The sequence below is a fragment of the Bombyx mori genome, chromosome 1 (genome assembly GCF_030269925.1).
Source record: "Bombyx mori chromosome 1, ASM3026992v2".
NCBI lineage: Eukaryota > Metazoa > Arthropoda > Insecta > Lepidoptera > Bombycidae > Bombyx > Bombyx mori.
In genome coordinates, this window is record NC_085107.1 from 3,148,349 (window position 1) to 3,170,126 (window position 21,778).

The 21,778-nt window shown below is 34.3% G+C and overlaps 2 protein-coding genes across 3 annotated transcripts in view; one reads left to right on the plus strand and one right to left on the minus strand.

The window, feature by feature from the left end:
* Positions 1–2,540, plus strand: part of LOC101743425 (calpain-C) — an 82,741-nt gene extending 80,201 nt beyond the window's left edge. For both annotated transcript variants that reach the window (XM_038012012.2, XM_062676840.1), the window contains one exon: positions 30–2,540. In XM_038012012.2, coding sequence (XP_037867940.1) covers positions 30–56 — 27 coding nt within the window. In that variant the 3' untranslated portion in view covers positions 57–2,540. The remainder of the gene's footprint in view (positions 1–29) is intronic.
* LOC101736161 (succinate dehydrogenase assembly factor 3, mitochondrial) overlaps positions 2,524–21,778 on the minus strand; it is a 33,091-nt gene continuing 13,836 nt past the window's right edge. The window contains exon 3 of the mRNA XM_004932767.5: positions 2,524–21,190. Coding sequence (XP_004932824.1) covers positions 20,972–21,190 — 219 coding nt within the window. The 3' untranslated portion in view covers positions 2,524–20,971. The remainder of the gene's footprint in view (positions 21,191–21,778) is intronic.

Sequence of the window (21,778 nt, forward strand, 5' to 3'; positions counted from 1 at the left end):
TTCACAATTAATTATGTTATTTATTTCAGTGGCTGAAAAACGCTCTGATGTGCTAGCAACACAACGAAAGACGCTCAATGAAAAACTATGCGACGGTATATTTCGGAAGCGTTCGATGTACATTGCGCGCCGATAATAAGTTGAATGCTTTTGGCGAATTTGCCAGTGGTACCAACCGTGAGATAAAACGAAACTTATTCCAACTTTTATTCGTAGTGAATACGCTCTCAGCTCGTACAATCGTCGCGCTTATTATGTTTTAAACATGGCGGCGTTTGTTCTAAGCGAACGTCATATTTTTAGCGAATGTAGAACTTTCTAGATCTTGGTGCTAAGTACCATTAAGTTAGCTATAGACTAAACGTTGTTGTAATTAATTTTATTTACACCTAAGTTAATGGTCCATCACAAAGGTATTTTGGAATGTATTTCAGTGATGACAGGTATGTTGTATGTTTATGTATATGTTTTAACAACCTGTTGTATTTTAGCAATTGTAAATTAATTACGTTTATAGTTAAAGTTTATGACTTCATACAACCCGAAGTCGTCAGAACTGACTTCTGACTCTGCCAACTACGGATTTAACATTTTGAATGCCATGGCGAAAATTCACCACAGCCTTCGGAATGAGAATTTATTTATGAATTATGATTTTGATACGATAATGTTACTGTTTAGAAAAACTCTACACATCGCGAGTTTTATTTTGGTATGATGGTATTATTGATTGGCTCAGAGTCATGTCCAGCTTGCGTGAATAATTCAAGGGCTTAGATAAGGGTAGGATAGCGGGCTACTAAAACTGCACCAACGTCTCCATTGTCACGGATCGTTTGGAACCTCTGGGTCTGCGGAGGGACTTCGGTTCCCTCTGTATTTTTTACCGTATGTTCCATGGGGAGTGCTCTGAGGAATTGTTCGAGATCATACCGTCATCTCGTTTTTACCATCGCATTGCCCGCCATCGGAGTAGAGTTCATACTGCCTGGAGCCAATGCGGTCATCCACAGTGCATTTCCAGAGGTCTTTTTTGCCACGTACCATCCGGCTATGGAATGAGCTCTACTCCACGGTGTTTCCCGAGCGCTATGACATGTCCTTCTTCAAACGAGGCTTGTGGAGAATATTCAGCGGTAGGCAGCGGCTTGGCTCTTCTCCTGGCATTGCTTAAGTCCATGGGCGACGGTAACCACTCACCATCAGATGGGCCTCGTGTGCTCGTCTGCCTACAAGGGCAATAAAAAAAAATGTATGAGAGCTCAAGACAGCTGCTTCATGAAACGCGTTTGGAATCGCGATATACTGGAAGATCCAGCTGGTGCTCAGTGTGCTTAGTGTGAGTTTTTTAACGTTCTCGATACCGTAAAAGTTAATAGTATGCAGATGGAACAGCGCCCCTAGCGGCAAACGTTGGCAAATGTTCCAACTCCATACAAAATTGAGTTAACTTTTACGCTATCGACAACGTTAAAAAACTCGCACTGAACACACGACTGAGTGTCAGTAGACATCCGTGAAGATTAGCGACCTATGCTATACCTGATTCTAGCCAGTACCTCTTTACTAGTAGCGTCCAACAATATTGAAACTGAATCAGTGGGATCCTTGAGGATGCGTTCTGAATCGGAGTCAGGCGTGCGACTATCATAATAAGGGACTGTGGTGTCGCGAAGTATCGTTCCTGCGTTACCTTCGTATACCTACGAATGGTGAATGTCGATGTCTTGTATCATGAAGTCGAGTATGATCGACCTAAGTTAAAGTTATTAGGACAACAACCCTTCTATCAGTGGTAGGGGATCTTCTGAGAACTAGGTCCGACCACCAGGCTTATTTTAATGAAGCCGTAATGCCTTCCGGTTTGGAACAGTTGAATTATGATCCTCGCTGTCCCAGGCTTTGAGATGAAACATGTAACATTGAGACATTTGAGAATGCATTGCTATTTGCGTGGACCTATAGGTTACTGATGACGACGCTTGTAGCTAAAAGTAAGTATTGTACTTTTTGATGAAGCATGTTGCTGATAACTCTGTTTCTATAATCTAATAATAGTATGTTTAAAAAAGTGCGTAAAATATAAATGAAATTCATTGGAAATTTTCTTTGAGGATCGACTCAAGCTGTTGACGATACAATGTGATGTGATCACCGATTACTGTCGTTTGGTAGTTGGCATGTTATTAATTTTATTTATGTATTTCACTTTATATTTTGATATAGCACTGAGCTTGTATCATAGTTTAATATAGTTGTTCCGAACCAGACGTTCTATTTCACAGGAGAGTTAGAGGCTGGCTTTATAATACTGTTGCATCACAAATATTAAAGAATACTCAAAGCATTTAATGTATGTATTTATTAGAATATCGTAAAAATTAAGGCGATGCGTGCTTCGATTGTAATATGATTTTTAATCACGCTCGGCCTGCCTTAACGATCTCCCTGTTTTAAAGTAATATTTAAGGTACATATACGCACGTTTAGGTCCTGTATATTGTTAAAGAGAAATAAAACGCATTTATTTTACATTTTCATTGGTTTTTTTATTATTTTTTTTGGTTGATACGCAAAAACATTTATAAACATGAATGTTGACACCGAAAGATTAATATTACCACATGCAATTTCAGAGTTTACGACAAAGTTAAATATGTAATTACTAATAATAAATAGCTCCAGCACTCTCCAGAAACGCTTTAGTAAAATTTACCTTTTATCTTTTTTTATTTTTTAAATCAAACTTTATAAGATTCCTTTGATCACATTATCCTTTTGTTTTTAATTATCATTCTTTATTCCTTTCGGAGACAATTTTATTGCAATCATTACAAAATTCAGTTAAACGAGAGCCCGCAGACATTCAAGATGTTTTTATACAATCTCAATTTATACGTATATTTTTATTGTTCGCTCAGTTTAACTTGCCTGAGTGCTGGTAGCTGACACTCGATTATATAGTAATAGTCTACAACATACATTTATTTACTGAATAGACATTTAAACTGCTTTCATAGACGCGCCGTTATGCCTTCCATGTCCAAACGACTCCATTCCGAATCCTTGACAGTCCCTATCGCCCTATCATATGAAAGCAGTATTAGTTTGATTAATGCAATACCGATACAATATTGTGCATATCCATAAACAGCTTACACTATAAAGATTACAAACGAACTGCGCTAGCGAACGACCCTGCCTCAATCGAAATGCGCTTTGCCAATATTTACGCCGTAACCAAACACTATCGGTGTATTGTGCTTTCAAAACTTTGTTAAGACTCGATGAAGCGTTCGATGTAATCTCTAACTTTGAATCTGTTCGATGCTGCTCTTAGACGAAATACTATTTCGAAAAAAATGATCTCCAATTAACTTCTCGAGCGTGCAAAGCTTCTCTTGTCGCGATGTTTTTCGGTGACGAAAAATTCGGCAAGGATGTTTTTTTTCTTCTTTTTTTTTAATGTGATTACGTTCTTAAATTGAATCGATGTTAAAAAGACACACACACACTGATAAGTATTTCATATGTACTGTGTTCATTCACGGGTCGTTCTCTTGCACAGGTTCTTTACATGGATTAATGAATGTGGTTACATTAAGATAAGTATTTATATTAAAAAAAACTAAAAAAGACATTATAAAAAACACAAATGAAAAACCTTACGAATATCTGATTGAAGCGCCGATCCGTCTCCCAAGCCCAGCGAACACGGGCGTTTCATTACAATGCTCTTTATATCATTTTCATGATCAGTATCTCTCGAAAACGATTACAATATACTCTTCGATGTAACAGACGCTCAATCAGACACAAAAAATATAAAATCAATATAGTTAAAATGAGAAACATGATTACTAGGTAATGAAAACCGTAAATTATAATAATAAAAATGACTTATATAGAATAAAAACTGTATAAATCCATCGTTTTACAAAATACGTTTGTATAAAGTACCGAAAACGATAATTATTTACACAGAATGCAAAAAAATGACAGTTTATAAAAACTACAGTTTTTTTTTCTTTTTTAAATCTAACACCTTACAACTACTAGTACTGGATGAATACAAGTAATATTAAGACTGCACAAATATTGAAGAAGCCATCGAAAAATTTACGAGTCAACGTTCCTACTTCATAAGTTGTTAAAAACTCTTTTAGACCGTCTGGACTCACAGAGGCCTCCTACATACTCACTTCCTATTGACCTTGTAAAAATTATTACATTTTTACTCTAAGTCGATTAGATGTTTACATTCTCCTGAGTTATCATACCGTCACAATATGAGAGTCATATTGGATTGATCTTACAAAACGAGCTATTCGCTCTTTACTTAGGACTGAGACGGGCGGTCCTTGATGTATGAATCATGGTTAATATGTCCTTGTCCATGATGCGCATGCAACCGAATCCCAATGCTCACCAACACAAGCCTGTATCGGAGGGCTAGGGCTCGGACAGTGCTACCCACCCGATCGGGTCCTTCATCAAACGCCCTACCACCTCGTAACCGTTCAAGATTTAACGTCCCAGGTACAACATTCACGGGCCGTGATAAGAACAGACAGACCAACAATTCCGGCCATTTAAGATGGTATACTATCACCGCATCCAACCGGCAGTAATATCTTTATCGTAACGGAGGTGCCGGTCCGGTCGAGCTTATTCAACTCTCTCCGTCGCTCATTTGCATATCGAACTTCTGCATCGTCTCAGATTACGACAATACCAAGATGACAACATTCGGAAGCTTAACTTCCTCCGCCAAATGCACTTCACCCATATTATTTATGGGTTGAAATTAAGATACGTAAAGTAATGACGGCATTATCGAGAACGAATTGGTTAATTGAAACAGGATTGAAGATCACCTGAATGAAATGTCACAAAACTAACTAACGTAAGTACATATAAATCGGATGCAGGAGTGGAAACTATTAAACTAGAATTACAAGAAAACCTTATTTCGTGGATTTCAAACGGTGTATGTTAAATCAATCAAAAACGATTACCGTATAACAGATTAACACTCACTGTGCCACGTCATTTAGTGAGAACATAATCGGAGCGCTGAAGTCTAACGGAGTCTAAAGTTTTCGGTGATGACGATATTGAAGTTAATGAGGTCAAGAAAACCGACAAATATCTTTTTAAAAAAAACGATTATATTCGATAGTCTAGTTAAAGAAAATACATACAAATTGACTTCGAATCAGGAGTGCTATTAAAATGGATCCGTATTAAACTATTAAAACTCCAGAAAAGTTCACCCGACACTCCACAACCTGACACAGTGCGTGACACGTTAGCATACATACCGGACCGATCGCGATATAACGACCTGTTTCGAACTTTAAATCCGCTTAAAGCCCGAAACACTTCAGATGCATCGGACAGCGCGGTCGGGTATAGCGATGCTACTACAACTTTAACATAATTACCGGAGATAAGGAATCTATGGCACGCGCACAAACTTAACAAGTATCAACGGATTAAGGGAATTTTTTGTTTTTTTTTTTCAATTTTTAATTTAGAAACGAATGAGGAATAACCATCGAAGACATCAGTTAGAAAAGAGATTATTGAAGGAACAGCGCGTAGCCAACGATTCGAAAACACTCATCTGTCAACAACGTTATATACCAACATTTTAACAATTTTAACACTTAAGTCTATGCGCCATATTAACATTTCCGATACCAGAACCAACATACAACACACAACAAACGCTTATCGCTACACCTTACTTCGACGGTTATCTACCTCTAATCTGTATCACTAGTGCAAGCAAAATTTGAGGTATTCGGTTCGTTAATCTAATTGCTAATATCTCTATCCGATCTTAAAATAACGGGTGTATGTCCTTCAAAATCCGAAACCGACTAAAACGTAAGGGCCGTGAACGAGGCAGTGATTATCATTAATTTTATAATTTACTTATCATTATGAGGTAGAAAAGCCGAAAGTACCTTATAAACTAGTCTTACACGTAGAACCTTACAACATACAGAAAAAGAAAAAGTAACTCCTTAAGATGTTTTCGCAACTGATGTTAATTGCAATTTTATGGAATATGGATAATAATTTCATCTATTTTATGCTTTTTTTATATTTTATGTGTCTTAAATCTTATATTAAATCTTAACAATAAATCGAATAGACCAAAAATCAAAACACAATTGAACATATAGACAGAAGTAAAACTCAGGCCCGCAACTAAACTAGAAACCATCCACCTTTCTAACCGTCCCCCGTTCCCACAGAAGGAGATTTATTCTTCTTCTGAACACTCGTAATCCCCCGTAAAACAAACAACAAACATAAAAAATCGGTGGCGTGCGTAGAACAGATCGTTATGTTCTAGAATGCGTCTTTAAAAAATTAAATAAAAAAAAAACATCATAATGAAATGAAGACAGACGCATCGCCCTTTGAGGTAAAAGTTTTAATACCTCGAGTGCACGTCGTTTAGTAGATATCTTACCTTATATTACCTGCGAGAACACAAGATTGTGTGTCGCAATACAAGAGTAAGACGGTGGTACTGAACTACTCGGACCCAGCACTCAAGGATCCTCCCACCTGACTTAGATGCTCATTAACATTTATTCCCTTAGTCGCCTCTTACGACATCCACGGGATGAGATGGAGTGGTCCTATTCTTACCCGGGAACCACACAGGTGATAATAAAAATACAAGAGTCCAGCCGCAAGCCTGAGGGTATTTGAAAAATGTGTGTTTTTCATATTAATGTGAACGATTTCGAATTCTTCATTAGGTCGATTTGATCTAAAAGAGGTTATTTTCAACTATTTACTTAAAGGCCTCACGGATCTTACTTAAATAAAATCAAAAGCTATGCATTAAATTATCCCTAAGCTGTTTTTTTTTTCGTTTTTTGTTAATTTTAATGTTTTTTTTTATTGTTTTCATTTTTAATTTTAATGTTTTTTTTATCGTTTTTATTTTTAATTTTTTTTTTATTTTTTTGTTTTTTTTTATATACTAATTTACATATTATTTTGCCATTCTTAAGTACAAACTAGACTTCCTGAAGTACAATTAATTCTAAACGCGACACGTAACTTCAAAACAGCTTATAACTATATATTTTTTTGTTTTTATGCAATTTTTTCCGTCATTAATTAAATAATAAAAAAACATGATGAAATCATTATGTACGAATCTGTCATAAATTGTTCAGAATGCTCCGTTTAGCCCACTTACTATATTCTTAAGATTATACGACGAAATGACATTTAACTGCTTCTTCTGTTTATCTTCAAATATAATTACCGAACTATCTCAAGAACCTCTCTTAGTGAGGCACAATTATATTAATTAGAAATGTTTCTTACCCTTTATTAATTACTTGCCAAATTCCTATTTTACAGTTGTAGTAACAACAGACGACTATAGACTATATTGAAAGTTTAGTTGAAATTAATTGTATCTCTCTCTTTACACGCCCCACTAACAGATGTCTCGCGACAGAGTTACCGAAACCTATCGACTATTTTTAAATCTAATTTTTTTTTTTAATTTTTCCCTTTATAATTTTTTTTTTATTTTTCCCTTTATAATTTTTTTTTAATTTTTTCCCTTTTTAATTTTTTTTCGCGTTTCCTTTTAATTTTTATTTTTTTTTCGCTTTTAATTTACTATTATTACTAAAATAAATTTTGCCCGCTTAACAACTAATAGAGTACTTCTTTACTTCTTTTTTTTTATATCCCGCTTCTTATCGATAAGACCAATCACTATGAACTATGTTATATTACGACATAATTTGCGAAATTATCACTAGAACTACTTGTAAGGAAGCATTGGTGGGCAAAAGTACCGGCCATTGTGAAATATTCGGCCGTCGAAACGATATCTGGGTGTTTTTACAACAAAAAAGACTATAGTCATTATTGGATTGGATGTTTCTCTTTGTATACGATGCTCCCTAACAAGTTAAGTTCTTAAGTTAATGACATCAACATCAAACACTACTACTAAACACTAAGTACTAAACATACTAAAACTACTTTTTTTTAACATTTTTTTCTTTTTTGTTTTTTTTTTTTACTTTATTTTATTTTAATATTTTTTCTTTTCTTTTAGTAATATTATTTAGATTTTTTTTTACTTTATATTCTTTTAAATTTTTTTTTTATTTATTCTTTTTATTTTATAGTAAAAATAAATTTTAAACGTATATGGGTATACTAAAAGCTATTTGCCTTACTTCCGTGCGTTGCAATCTCACATTTCGATGAAACTGCGAAATTTTACTAACGAAACTACCCAAAAGAATTTCTGTTACTGAGGCATTCGCACTGAGGTACCTTGAGCAAGCAACATGAAGTATATTTTGTGGAAAACATTAATCAGGTTGTGCTGAATTAATTGAGTATATTATTGATTTGTCTACCGTCCTAAACGCATACAGCAAATGTCAAAGCGATCCCAAGCTTAATTGGCTATCATATGGTTAGAATAAAGTCTTGCAGAACTCAAGATACGGATGCCTCAATAACAGGACTCTTGTTAAAACTACCAAATTAAATCTATATTTTTTTTTTGTTTTTACGATTTTTTATATATTTTTTTTTGCTTTTCTGAATTTTTAACTTTTTATTTAGATTACGTACACGATTTTACTTATCTATTTTTCTCTCATCTGCATTTTTATATATTATAGCTTATATACTACAAATTACACTAGGGTTTTAAAACTAATTGTAAGGGGAGAAATTGTTGAAAAATTTGGTAACATTTAAATATAATAACTAAACATAATTACCAGTTCCTCTTTAAATAAATAAAAAAATTCACTACTTAATAAACAAATAAATAAATAAATAGTTTCTCAGGCCACATTGAGGATTGATGCAAAATTAGATATCCTGCATGCACATAGCACTTCGGTGATTTAATTAATGGCAAAACTAACCAACCACCTTACTATATTAAAACACTTATCAAGCCTAAAAATTACAACTAATGAGGTTGTGACGCGGTTTGAGGTATATCATTTTTCGGCTTATTATATTTCTGAGGTACTTATGTGATACGAATAACCTTATATTATGCTGCGTCTGACATTCATATTCTGTTCAATAACGTAGGACGGGACGTGAAGACGAAACGGCGTGATGTATGTCTTTTTAATTTTATGTTAAATAATTTCGAACGCCACCAGGTCGGATGTGACGAGAATACGTCCAGCTTAGATGTGTGGATGACAACAACGAATTACACATTACGAAAGAGATTATATTTAGTGCGCGGAAAGCAGTCACATGTGACAAAGGGATACTGGAAAAGTAGTAATTTAGGGACAATATAACATACTGTTTCTAATGCAAATTCTTCAAATCCGACTTTGAATAGAAACACGGTAATATCGTATCCCTATCGGAGGTGTCGTCACGCAGTCCTACGTTAGAGAAGAGAAATTAACTAACACACTAACTTATATCAATAACTCGACTTGTCGTCAATTTATATTAAACACAGTAAAAAGTAACCCTAAGCTGCACTATGGGTAACCATAGCACATAATAATGTTAAACTAAGCTATTTATTGCATACATGCTCGTTGGCCGAATGGTTTGCTCCACCATCGGATATATACAAAGTTTTCTACTTCCAACATCTAATACATAAACTAACCTAATAATTTGTGATGCGCGTAGTAAAATGATGATAATAATATAATAAAAAAAAATATATTATGCATTTTATTATGAAACAGTAAAAGTTGTTGTTGAGGCGAAAGGCGGAACGAAAGTTTATATTATTATATATTATTATGCACTCATTCGTGATGATTGTAGATTGGTAACGCGTAAATTTCAATGGGCAGCGAGCGGCTTAGCTTTACTAATGGCAGTGCTGATGTCGATGAACGAAGGTAACCATTTACCATCAGGTAGGCCGTGTGCTCGTCTGCCCACAATGGTAACAACAAACAAGTCAAGCTCTACAGAATAGATATTAAACGCGGAAAGATCATATAGTCACGTTATTCATTCTAATATTAAAACACCTACGAAATCTAGTAGTGCCATGAAACTGTAAACTTTGGAAATTCAACTAGAACCCCGTTTCCGAAGTATGACCAACAAAAAAAAAACATCCCAAAAACTAATTAAACATCTACATTATATAAAATTTAGAACATCCAAAGATGATGGTGACATCGATCGCGATTTTCCCATCTATAGGCCCAACTATTAACTTAATAACTAATGGTTACACTGCGACACAAATCTAACCTATATACTACAAGACACATCAAGACACACGTTACAACATCAATTTAATTTTAGACATTTACTTAATATCTAAGGAGGCTGTGTCGCGGTAGTGGCATCACGGTGAAATCGTATATATCTTTTATTATATAATATATATATCAATAGACTCTTACGTGTATTTCTAACATAGTCTCATATAAAAGGCAGCATTATTCTTTCGACAACATATAATACATAGCAATAAACCAACATCTACCGACGCATTTACTTCCCTAAACTATATATTAAAGTGTGAGACGATAAAATCAGACCAATCATACGGGGACTATTTCTATAAATTTATATGAATTGAAAATGAAATTAAGAATTCAAGATTTAAACTATTGGATACCACGAAAGTTGAACTAAGAACGCGCCTGCCTCCAAAAGTAAATGTTCTCAAATTAACTCTAAACTTTAATGAAAATGCGATACACAAAATGAACACCCTAAACGAATTATATAAAAGAAAGTTAATTCACCGAAGATAATAAAAATTCTAGATTGTAAAATAGAAAGCTATATCACAGAAAATCAATCCTAAAACGAATCTCGTCTTACACTTAACAATTAATAACTTCTAACACATCGATTAAATCTAAAGCCAAATAAGAATCAACCATGGGACTGCGATGATCGCAGCTCATGGGAATGTATTTTTTAACTATTATTGCGTGTATGCTCGTAACCGAATGGCGTAGTCGCCACCGGGATTATGCAAATTATAAATCTAATTATCCTATACTAGTACTAATTGAAATTAAAAATAATTATGAGGTGCTCAGGTTACGTTAAAGTATAATTATCATGAACTTAGCTTACCAAAAGTTTAGTTTTAATTAGTTAAAAAATAATAATCCAATAGGTAAAAAATTGTGATGATCGTTTACACAATTAATACTCAAAAGTCAGTTAACCAAATGAACGCCAAATTTTAAACGGATGTGAAAGCTTTTATCTCGTTATCTGCATCGTTGATGTTATAAATACAGATATCATAAAATTACGTCAATATAAATCTTTAATTATCGCCAACTACTGCAGAGGTGTTAATGTCATCCCGTTGGATATTTTTTATAACGTTAAATAGATCTCTTTATATATCTCTTCATGAGGTATTAATAGAAGGCAATTTGAAGGGACTGTCTTATCCCGTCAACTTGAACACACTTAAGTATAAGAGGAAGAACGTCAAAAGGTTAACTAACATATAAGACAATTAATCAATTTGAATTGAGAAATCGTGTGATGTGGTTCATAGAAAATCCCTTTTTTATTGCGTTAATGGGGGAACGAGCTCACAACGCGCCTGATGTTAAGTGCTTTAGCGGAGCTCGTGGACATCACTACGTGAATGCCGCCACCCAGCTCGAGACATGAGGTCTAAGTCTCGGTTGTATAGTCTAACGGCTGTCCTACTCTTTTTGCCGGAAAGCGTTACTGCGTCCGGCAAAACGAGCAGGATGGTGGTACCTACCCGCGCGGGCTTACAAGACACCCTACCACCAGTTCGTACTGTTATTAGGAATAAGTAATTTCGATTAATTAGAAGGGGACCCGTAATGAAATACTACACGTGTAACTAAAACGATTGAAGAGAGATTTAAAAATATATTCCGCAATAATCGAGAGATATTTCTCTGGGAAGACACTTGATATTCGAATGAAAAATAATTTGATTGTACTTATACGTTAAAGACCATAATAAGATTTTGATGATTTTAATGGGAGTTATTTTTAACCTAAATAGTGGTGTTCATCAAAGCTTAACTTACGCGTTAAATTGGAAGTAAGTATCCATGCTAGGTAAGTAGTTTCATATAATTATGATCTTTTCTTATTTAAAACCATAACTAGTGAGGTAAGAGTTCTTAAAGGCTAACAACACTCAATTATCTAAACAATTACAATATGCTGTATGAAAGCCTAAAGTCTGGCAGTATGTTCGATTTCAATATTTTCGATGGAATAGATAGGATCTTGACAATAATTTCGCAAAATAAGCAACCAGATATTTCAGCTGCAAAATGGTCATAACTCGAGAAATTGGATTAAATGTATTCCACGGTGATATCATGTCTTTAGCCTGTTGAATATTAGTATTAGTAAAATTGTTCATTAACTACACGAACAATGTAACCGTAACTTTAGAGTTTTTCATACAGCACATCTAGCTTCAGGCTATTCTAAATAAGTTTCTTAAATTAAGTAGCACTATGGGCATCCATAGTACACGCATCAAATCTTTAACTATTTATTGCATGTATGCTCGTTGCCGATTGGTATGACGACCATCGGAATATATACAACGCTTATCCTAAAACTTATATAACTTAAATTTATTACGGCGCATAAACCTGACAACGTCGATAACAATGTTCATTAACAACTAACGATCGTTTAAAATTTCATTCACAACGTAACTAGATCGATCGGTTAGAACAAAACTAGACGTATCCACTTATAACAACGATCAACTGCTCCAAGACAACATCAATAATTTTTTTTATGGCACATGTAGGCAGACGAGCGTACGGCCCACCTGATGGTAAGTGGTTACCGTCGCCCATGGACTTCAGCAATGCCAGGAGCAGAGCCAAGCCGCTGCCTACTGCTATCGAAACACCGTGATTATTATGAACGACCAAATTAAAATTTATAGTTAAACGCGACAGTAGAAAAATATATCTTTGAATAGGGACACGCCCGGTTTTGTTCCGTTAACGATCGCACAACAATAAACACAACTACAACACGACTCCACAACAGTTAACTAAGTCCCGTATCAATTTAAGTAGAAACAAATATATTGAACACTGCCAACAAACACGAACATCCAAAACGGAATAACCGTACAATTTCCCAACGTGAAGGAATCTAATAATTTCAACGACAAATTTAACTGATTTCGAAATAACAAGTCAATTAACTCGCGTATTTTTTTTTTCTTATATTTAAACGCATCGGGAAACGTAACTAATATGTAACAATGGAATAAAGTATTTAATAGAAGTAACAAGACATTCAATCATCTAATAGAAATAACAACATTCTTAAAAATTAATGCGACATCTACCACGCCTACATAAACGGGTTATCCTTATTTTTATTCCAACGAAGTTTCCGCATAACATCCTGTCATTTAGTTGGTAATATGACCTATCTCAAGTAAATGAAACTTCTATTCATTTACATATATTAACTTCATAAACGGCTAAATCTAACAATTATGAAAAAAATATATTACTAAAACACATCGATGCGGAGACAAGCTATATCAAGATCCATCGAGAAGTGGGTAGTTAAGCTATATAGTATTGCCAAATTACGAAAAATCTATTCCTAAAGAAGTAAACGTACATAATAATAGTGTTTCCGAACTATATGAAATCTAGATCTAAGATCTACGCTTAGGAATAAAAAGCTAACCAAATTATTGCTGAATAAGAAGTAACACTGTTCCAAAGTGCGAGTTGGATGACGCAAGTGAATCTCTTTACTGGACAGCACGAATAATAAGATCTGAGCAAGACTCGATCGAAAATCTCGACGGTTGCCACTACTTGTTATTCAGGAGACAATTTAAGTTCTACATCTCTATCGTGTTTGGAGAGCGTTCTAGTATCAAGGTTTTTGACGAATTCTTTTCTGACGAATAAGTGTTTCTCTCGTAAATCGGACCTCATTTTCAATACCACGAGAGTGAGTCATGTCATAACGATACGAGTCGTATGACAGAACTGATCTTAAGCTTTACCAACAAAATAATTAGAAAGCAACCTTTGGTCAAATGTTTTTCGAAATGAGATATACGAACGATGATCTATTTCAACCAATATCGGTAAAAGATGCTAAATGAATATGTATAAATAAATGGTGACTAAAAATATTTATTAGGCCGAATCGTTTTATTTGATTAAGACTTTTGATTATTTGAATGTTAACAAAAAAAAGACACCAGTGATAAATCTATCTTTTTTGGTACTGAGAAATTGCATTGATTTTATAAAAAGAAAGTCAACTCATGTGATTTTAGATCGCGCTAAAACAATAATACCCCTCAAACATTAAACCTTTTTCAAACCTCAAAATTGCAAAGAGATACTTTTTCTATTATTCAATCTAAAAAAAAAATATTTCGTAGTTTGAATAACATGAAAAAGAAATGCATGTTCCTCTTAATTTAGATGCGTAAATAGTACTATGATTTTTTAATCATATTCATCTTCGTATCAAATATTGTTTTCCAAGCGCATCGAAATTCAGAGAAAGTTATGGTACCAGACAACCCGCTCCTACAACTAAACCCACTGTCGAATATTACTCACTGTCAGTATTATTTCTGAGATGTTAAATATGGTTACCATTTTGACCATTTTAAAACATGTGTAGGTTGCCATGTCCAGACTAAATTGATAGGTCTTTTTTTTATGCCACATCTATGTTCCAATATAAATTATAATAATTATAAAAACAAAATAGTACCCAGGGATGAATACAATATTGAAAGTCAAAAAAGAAAACAATATAATTTTTCATCTATATTGTAACATAGTTGTGGTTGAAGATGTCTTTAAGTATTTTGTAACACGACTACCCACAGATACTTTAAAAGAAGATCAGAAATAAACTGGTACTTCGGTCCGGATAGAAACAATCCCTTGCGAACCATATACACAGCAATATTAGATGTTTAAACATTCATTTATTTAGATAGTAGTAACGAGTATCTCTCTCACAAATACCACGTCGGTTTTGCTTGAACGCGAACTAAAAACACGACTTGACTTAGACTTTATAATTCATAATATCCAAAAGAAAATATAAATAGTGATTTATCTTTAAAGTCGCAATCGGACGTCCTACACTATTGCGAAATGTGTTCAATTCGTTCAGTGAATTTTAATAGAAATAGTCAAATGAATAACGTATTCATCCAATTTCTCAGTTTGATTAGAGAGCATTTTTCCAAAGGTTCCAATCTAATTAGGAAATAATTAGTCATATATATTTTCTCCTACACGTAGGCGACTACGAAACAATCAAACGAGTCTCATTACATCTGCGGATAAGATTCCAAATAATTTGTAGATACCGTTCACGACGGCGCATTGCCTGTTGATAACTGAATTCCTTTAATTTAATGAGAATTGATTTGGATGACTTCAATTTTATTATTTGATTTTCTATGAATATGTTGAATCCCAATTCTCACACCCACAATGCTACTTCAATAATTTTAACGATCGAACACTTACGATTATTATTGCTATATCAGACGAGAAAGGTGCAGTTTGTTTTGCACCACAAAAAAGCGTGCCGTATAAGATATTAATTACACAGTGAGCTAATTTCTAACTCGCACGTCTTGGTATTTGTTGTCAGTACTTTAATATTGCATACAGATCTGTATTAATCAAATATACGTGATCAAGGACCACAGTTGTGAGTTTCCTATGACGTTCGTTATTAATGGTTGGCGTTTATTTTGTGGTCTGAATCATAGAGTGTACGTTAAAATTTTGTGATTTAAACTTAATTTTACATGGTAATAACGGTTATTTTCTTTAAAAAGATCAACTTTTTTTTTAAATATGTTCTCTTATTTCTGTAAATTGGTAGATGACCGTACGGCGTTTCTAGTATCAAGTGATCATTGATGTGTAGAGACTAAGCAATCACCGAACAACTTGAGACTCACAGGACAACTTGATACTTTTTTAACAAATCTAAAATGTTCTCGATTTGTGCTTATCCGTATGAAATTTCGAATTTATAGTTAATGTGTGTGTTTAAATTAGCAAGGTTAAATTAACTCACTGTTAATAGTATAGAAACAAAGTTATAAGAATTAAGCTTACGTTAAAATTTTACCTGAAATTTCCTTACAAATAAATTTTCCCGGACGACGCCACCGTAGTCTAACAATTACATCTAACCCGAAACAGACATAGGTTCTACGTTCCTTAACTAATAAATCGCAAATAAGTAAGAGTATAGCAGCATCTATTAAGCATTAAACACTATACAACACTTACGATAGAATTTTGAAACTTTAACGCTTATTCTAAGTTTACAGTCTACTGCATGTCGTGTAAGAATCACAATGAACGCGCGATGATTTTATGTATGTGTTCACTGACGGAGCGTGGAATCCCGAATGTGTTTTTAATATTAGAAAATCGTTTTTACCATTCGAACCGCACGGGAGGTACAGAAGGAGAAGAAATTTAAATTTAAACATTTGTACGCCTTTAGTGTTTCAGTTTGCGGTGCCGACTGCTGGTCAAGACTGACTGTGTGAATTCTTGGTGGTGGAAGATATAAACATTTACAATATCAACGAATACAAGGCAACACGTCATTTTCGTAAAAAAAAAAAAAAAACGTAACGTAACGTTGTAACAAACTCTCAACAGTTAACACCAACACTGTTAAACAAAGGGGAGATTCCGGAACTATTTATATCAATGAGTACTAACAAAATTTCGTAATCTTTACAATATGAGGGGAGAAGGAATAGTTCACGATTGAAAAAAAAAATTAAACCATATACGTATACAATACGTCATCAATGCCGTCATTACTCCGCATCTCTTAATAACATCCTTACCGTTTCGATCGGTCTGTTACAAAAGGCCGAATGTGTATACTTACTTTCACTGACTCGTTTATTTTTCGATGGCACGTATAGTATATAGTAGGTACGTTGAGTATTGAATGTTTCTATTATATGAGCGAATTACGAAGGTTGCATTCTAACCACAATATAGTTTAAAACTACAGTTAAATGTTATCGAATTACATATCCCACCTAACTAGGTACATCTAATTGCGCACGTATGTAGATTAATATGTAGTACATTTAACACTGAAAGTGGATATTTAATGTCTTTGAATAGACCACACAGCTTAAAACTAAGAAATCGGAGCGTCGAAATATATTTTAGTTCAAATCTAAGGTGCGTATTCGATACTTTGCACATAAAATATAACATCAGAAACAAATATGATACATGTGTGCGCTATGATGTATCATACTTGTGAATGAGCGATACAGAAGAAATTATGATTATTCAAAATTACAAGAATCCAAATAGTATTACGGTATTAATGAACGAAATGTTTTATATGTGCAAAGAGATACATCGGAATTTGAAATTTATTCGAACATTAGAAAACACCCTTTGTAAAGGCATTAACTAATAAACTTCGAAAAAATACGAAAAAATCGCCAAAGTCGTCTAATTTACGAGAGGACTCTGGTTCAGTATTTAATATCTATGCGATATTAAATACTGCTACATATAATAGGTACTTTGCTGGTGGTATTGAATCTTCCTGTAACCTCAACCCAAATGCTTGGGTTAAGGTGCAATCCGTCTTCTCCGACCTCTTACTCAGACACGACTCAACAGTCGTACCACAGGTCAACGTATGATCCGCACGCGAATCACACTCGTTAAAAAGATCACCGTCTGACTAACCACTTATAGTTCACTGGGTACATCAATGACTCGTGAAGAATCAAAGAAGTGCACGTAGAACCCCGCCGAAATCACCATACCGTCCGAAACTGCTAGTGAGTTTTCGGCTTTAAGTTTTCACTTAATGCCTACAATACTGCACTGCAGACGTTATAGACATATGATGAAAATCGAATGGTAATGTACACGAAGACTTAATGAGATCTCTAAGAATCGACAGCATAATGCTGTACGCTATTCTAGAATCTTCTAGTCTAGATGTAATAGCAGCTAAAACTAGATGTAAAACGTGAATGCAGGCCTTTGTGTGGCTCTCGTCAGATCGTATACGATTGAACTGTTTTGATATTTTCGTAACAGTGAGATGAAGTGATGAGGAAGATGGTATACCTTTGGAGCTGTTTGGTGGTTTACTTGAACGTTATTTTTATGGGAGATACTATTATTATTTTTAATTTGTTTTCAAGATAGCGGCCATCTATTTAAGAGAGCTATTGAAAACTTTTTAGGAAATGCCTTTAAACAGTTGTTATGCGAGTTTATTTACTAAGTAATTTAGGCTGATAATAATTTACAAATAAATCTATTTACGCGGATACATATCGTTTATAATTAATAATATATTGCTAATATTTTAGTACTGATTTTTATATGCAATTTTACTTTACAGGTGTTTTTACATAAAAGTTATCTTCATATAAGTAAATACTATTAGGCTATTTATTAATCTTTACAAGTGGTCTAAAATAATATGTACATACTATAAATATAGAGTGCTGATTTCGGTTTTCACTACTGAATGTTACTGTTCTGCTGATTATTTATACAAAATCTACTATTATAATCATATCAATATAAAAATATATAAGGTTTTTTTTTATCATACAGAATGAATATATTATAACATGATTAATTCTTAAGTCGAAGTAAATACGGAATATATGTACTGTCGCGCTGTTTGGGTTATAAACTAATACTGTACAAGTTTATTTACAAGACCGAATTTTTATTTAAACATCTGTATTTAATAACTGTTCAATAATATATGTTTTGTACAAAATAATACATATTATTATTATTATCAATTAGTCAACGATTTCCTAGGCCTATATTAAAAGGCACTGCTGTACGATTGATATTGACACGTTCTGTCAATACTCAAAAGTATATATTATGATTCACTATTTTAAGAAGGTACGGTAGTAGCACTTGTAATAATCTCAAATATATGTATATGTCTTTGCTAAATGGATAATTACGATAAATATATACTTTATGGTGTATTCCTAATCTAGATAGGTACTTTTCGCTGGTGGGCCTAACAACTGTTTAGAGATATTATATTGAAATAGACAATGTCAAATAATAAAATTAAAAAGTTTCAGTTCCGCTACAGAGTGCATTTATTAAGGTCTGAAAGTAAACAAATTCTAAAAGGGATTTTAATGTCTAAGGGAGATGAGTAAACCACACGATTTTATCAGCTTAAGTAACATCGGCAACCATCGCCTTTATAATACACATTGGTAACGTGTTGTCGGAAATTCTGAAATCACAGTGTTACGCTTTCAGGATACCACGGGGACAAAGACCACGCATTATACATTATAAGTGAATATATTTAAGTTACTGCTTAAATAAAATAAAATTAGCTGCTGTCGTGTAAATCTGACGATGATCCCAGGTGTCCGGTAGATCACTCCCAAGACACCTTATAAGGTACATGATGGCTAGTAGTCATTAAGTCTCTAAAAAATCACCACAGAACAGATAAAGAAATCTTCGGCCGACCGTAACGCCGGGGCTGACAGTATTTTTGTCCGCCCTGTTTCCAGTCGACATTCTGTGTTCTATTCTGTGATTCCACTACCAGTGTTTTAACATCTGCGCAGTGGAAGCTACCCTACAGTTTTGAATGACAACCCGGCTAGTCCAAGTCTCATTTGTTGCAACGAACGTGCAAGATTCGTTGTGTTAATTTACCCCTGAATCTCTAAAGACTTATCGGTTTAGTCTTTTAGCTTTACGCTTTCTAATAGGACATCGTTTTTCCTACGAGACAGGAAAGCGTTTTCCTATATAGGATGTACGGTTTCCCATTTAGGAACATTTCTTTCCTATCGGCGTACTTTTCAACAAAATTGCAATGCTCCTAAGATTCGAACATTAGATTTATATCGACGCTCCGTGGGAATTATATGAGACAAAATAGTTTTCAGTTCATCAAATGAACGGTAAAAAAATCCTTTGGTTCAAGAAATAAGACTGTTAAACAGTTGGCTAATGTTGCAGACACCTTTTGAATGATACCGAAATACAAAAATATTACTGAATTGTTTAAAGTCTATCTAATGACGTAATAGTAATAGTAAATATATAAAAAAAGAAACTGGCCTATATTTACGTAAGGTACACGGGTTCGAAATAAAACATGAATGTTACTCTGTATAGATGGGTTTTCAGAAACTCCTTCATTCATTTATGTAATTAATGATACCTGAATGTTGCTTTACATCGTAAATACAGTTAGCGATTGTTCCGAAAGTACTCGTAAATATAGACAGTTAAAAAATACAAGAAAATATTTAAAAAATAACTATATGAGAAGTAAAAAAGTAGAGAAGAAGTCGTAAAAACTACTCGATAACTATTTTCTCACTGCACAGGATTTTACGTAATAATAATACTTAAACCTGCATTCTGACCAGCCTTTGTTTAAGTTTTCTTAAATACAAACTGCAAAATATTGGGGGATGCCTAAGAGGCGTATACGAATAGCTAGGAAAAGCCTAAACGGACTAGTTAAAGAAATTTTCAGTCAGAAAACAGGTTCAGTCTTGACAACATTCTCGGGAGGGTACGCATAAATATCAAAGTTACGTTATTTTACAGTTTATATTACATCTTACAGTATCGGCGAAATGTAAAATAGAAACCCATGTTAAAGATAGAAATAGACGGTCATTTTTATAGGATTGACCTTAGAACTTAGTTGAAACTACATAACTAAATGTGCCCGAAGACAGCTTAAAAAGAAATGATTAAAAAAAAATGTTTTTTGAAATTAAATCCGCCATAGTAACAAAAAAAACGGTGAAAACTTAAAGGCGAGACCTTTGAAGCGTCGCCAGCGCTGGGTTGTTGCAGCGCGTTGGATCGTGAGTTGTACGGGAAACGAAGCAGAGCCTTCAACGCGACGGCACATGCTGCGCGCCGTCGCCATGGAAACTAGATTCCGATGACTCCTTATCAGGCTCCGATGACGCCGCCTTATGGAGTTCGTACAACTGAACAATCTGTTCATCGCTCATGTGGTCTAGAAGGCTCGGATCTAAGTACTCACCGACCATTTTGTTCTTGGCTTGGTGCAGCGGCTTCATCTGCTTGGCAAGGTTAATGGCGTAGTCCTATGACAAAACAAAAAATAAACTGACTAACATCACGTTTCAATGTTTTCATTTATCGGAGTATTGTTTTGAATTCCATATTGCCACACACCGAGATCCGTTGGTCGTGAAATGTGCTGACAAGTAATGTTCTCGACTAGCATTTGTATCCCGAGTCGGGGACGATTATACTGCGCATAAGTGCAGTATAACAAAACAATGAGCGTCAGCGTTTTTCTCGCGATAGTACGTCACGCTGGCTCTACACGTGTGGGCAAAAGTCCAAGGTATTTAATTACAGTCATGGGAAGGACTCCAAATGCTGAATCTCACAAAATATATGCAAAACAATATTCATTCTCGAGTCGCAATAATTATGTATGACATCATTCTTATGCGAAAGTCTCAGGAGAAAGTTTTGTTGAAAATAATTTGTATCCGACTAAATTCGTAATGTATTTTTTTTGTTTATAGCATAGACAATTGAACTGACGGCCCGCCTGATATAAAGCTGTTTTCGGAGTCACAGGCTCCAAAAATCCTGGTTGACGCAATTTATTTTATTTAGTCTTTACTTGTGGTAGGACCTCTTGTGAGTCCGCGCGGGTG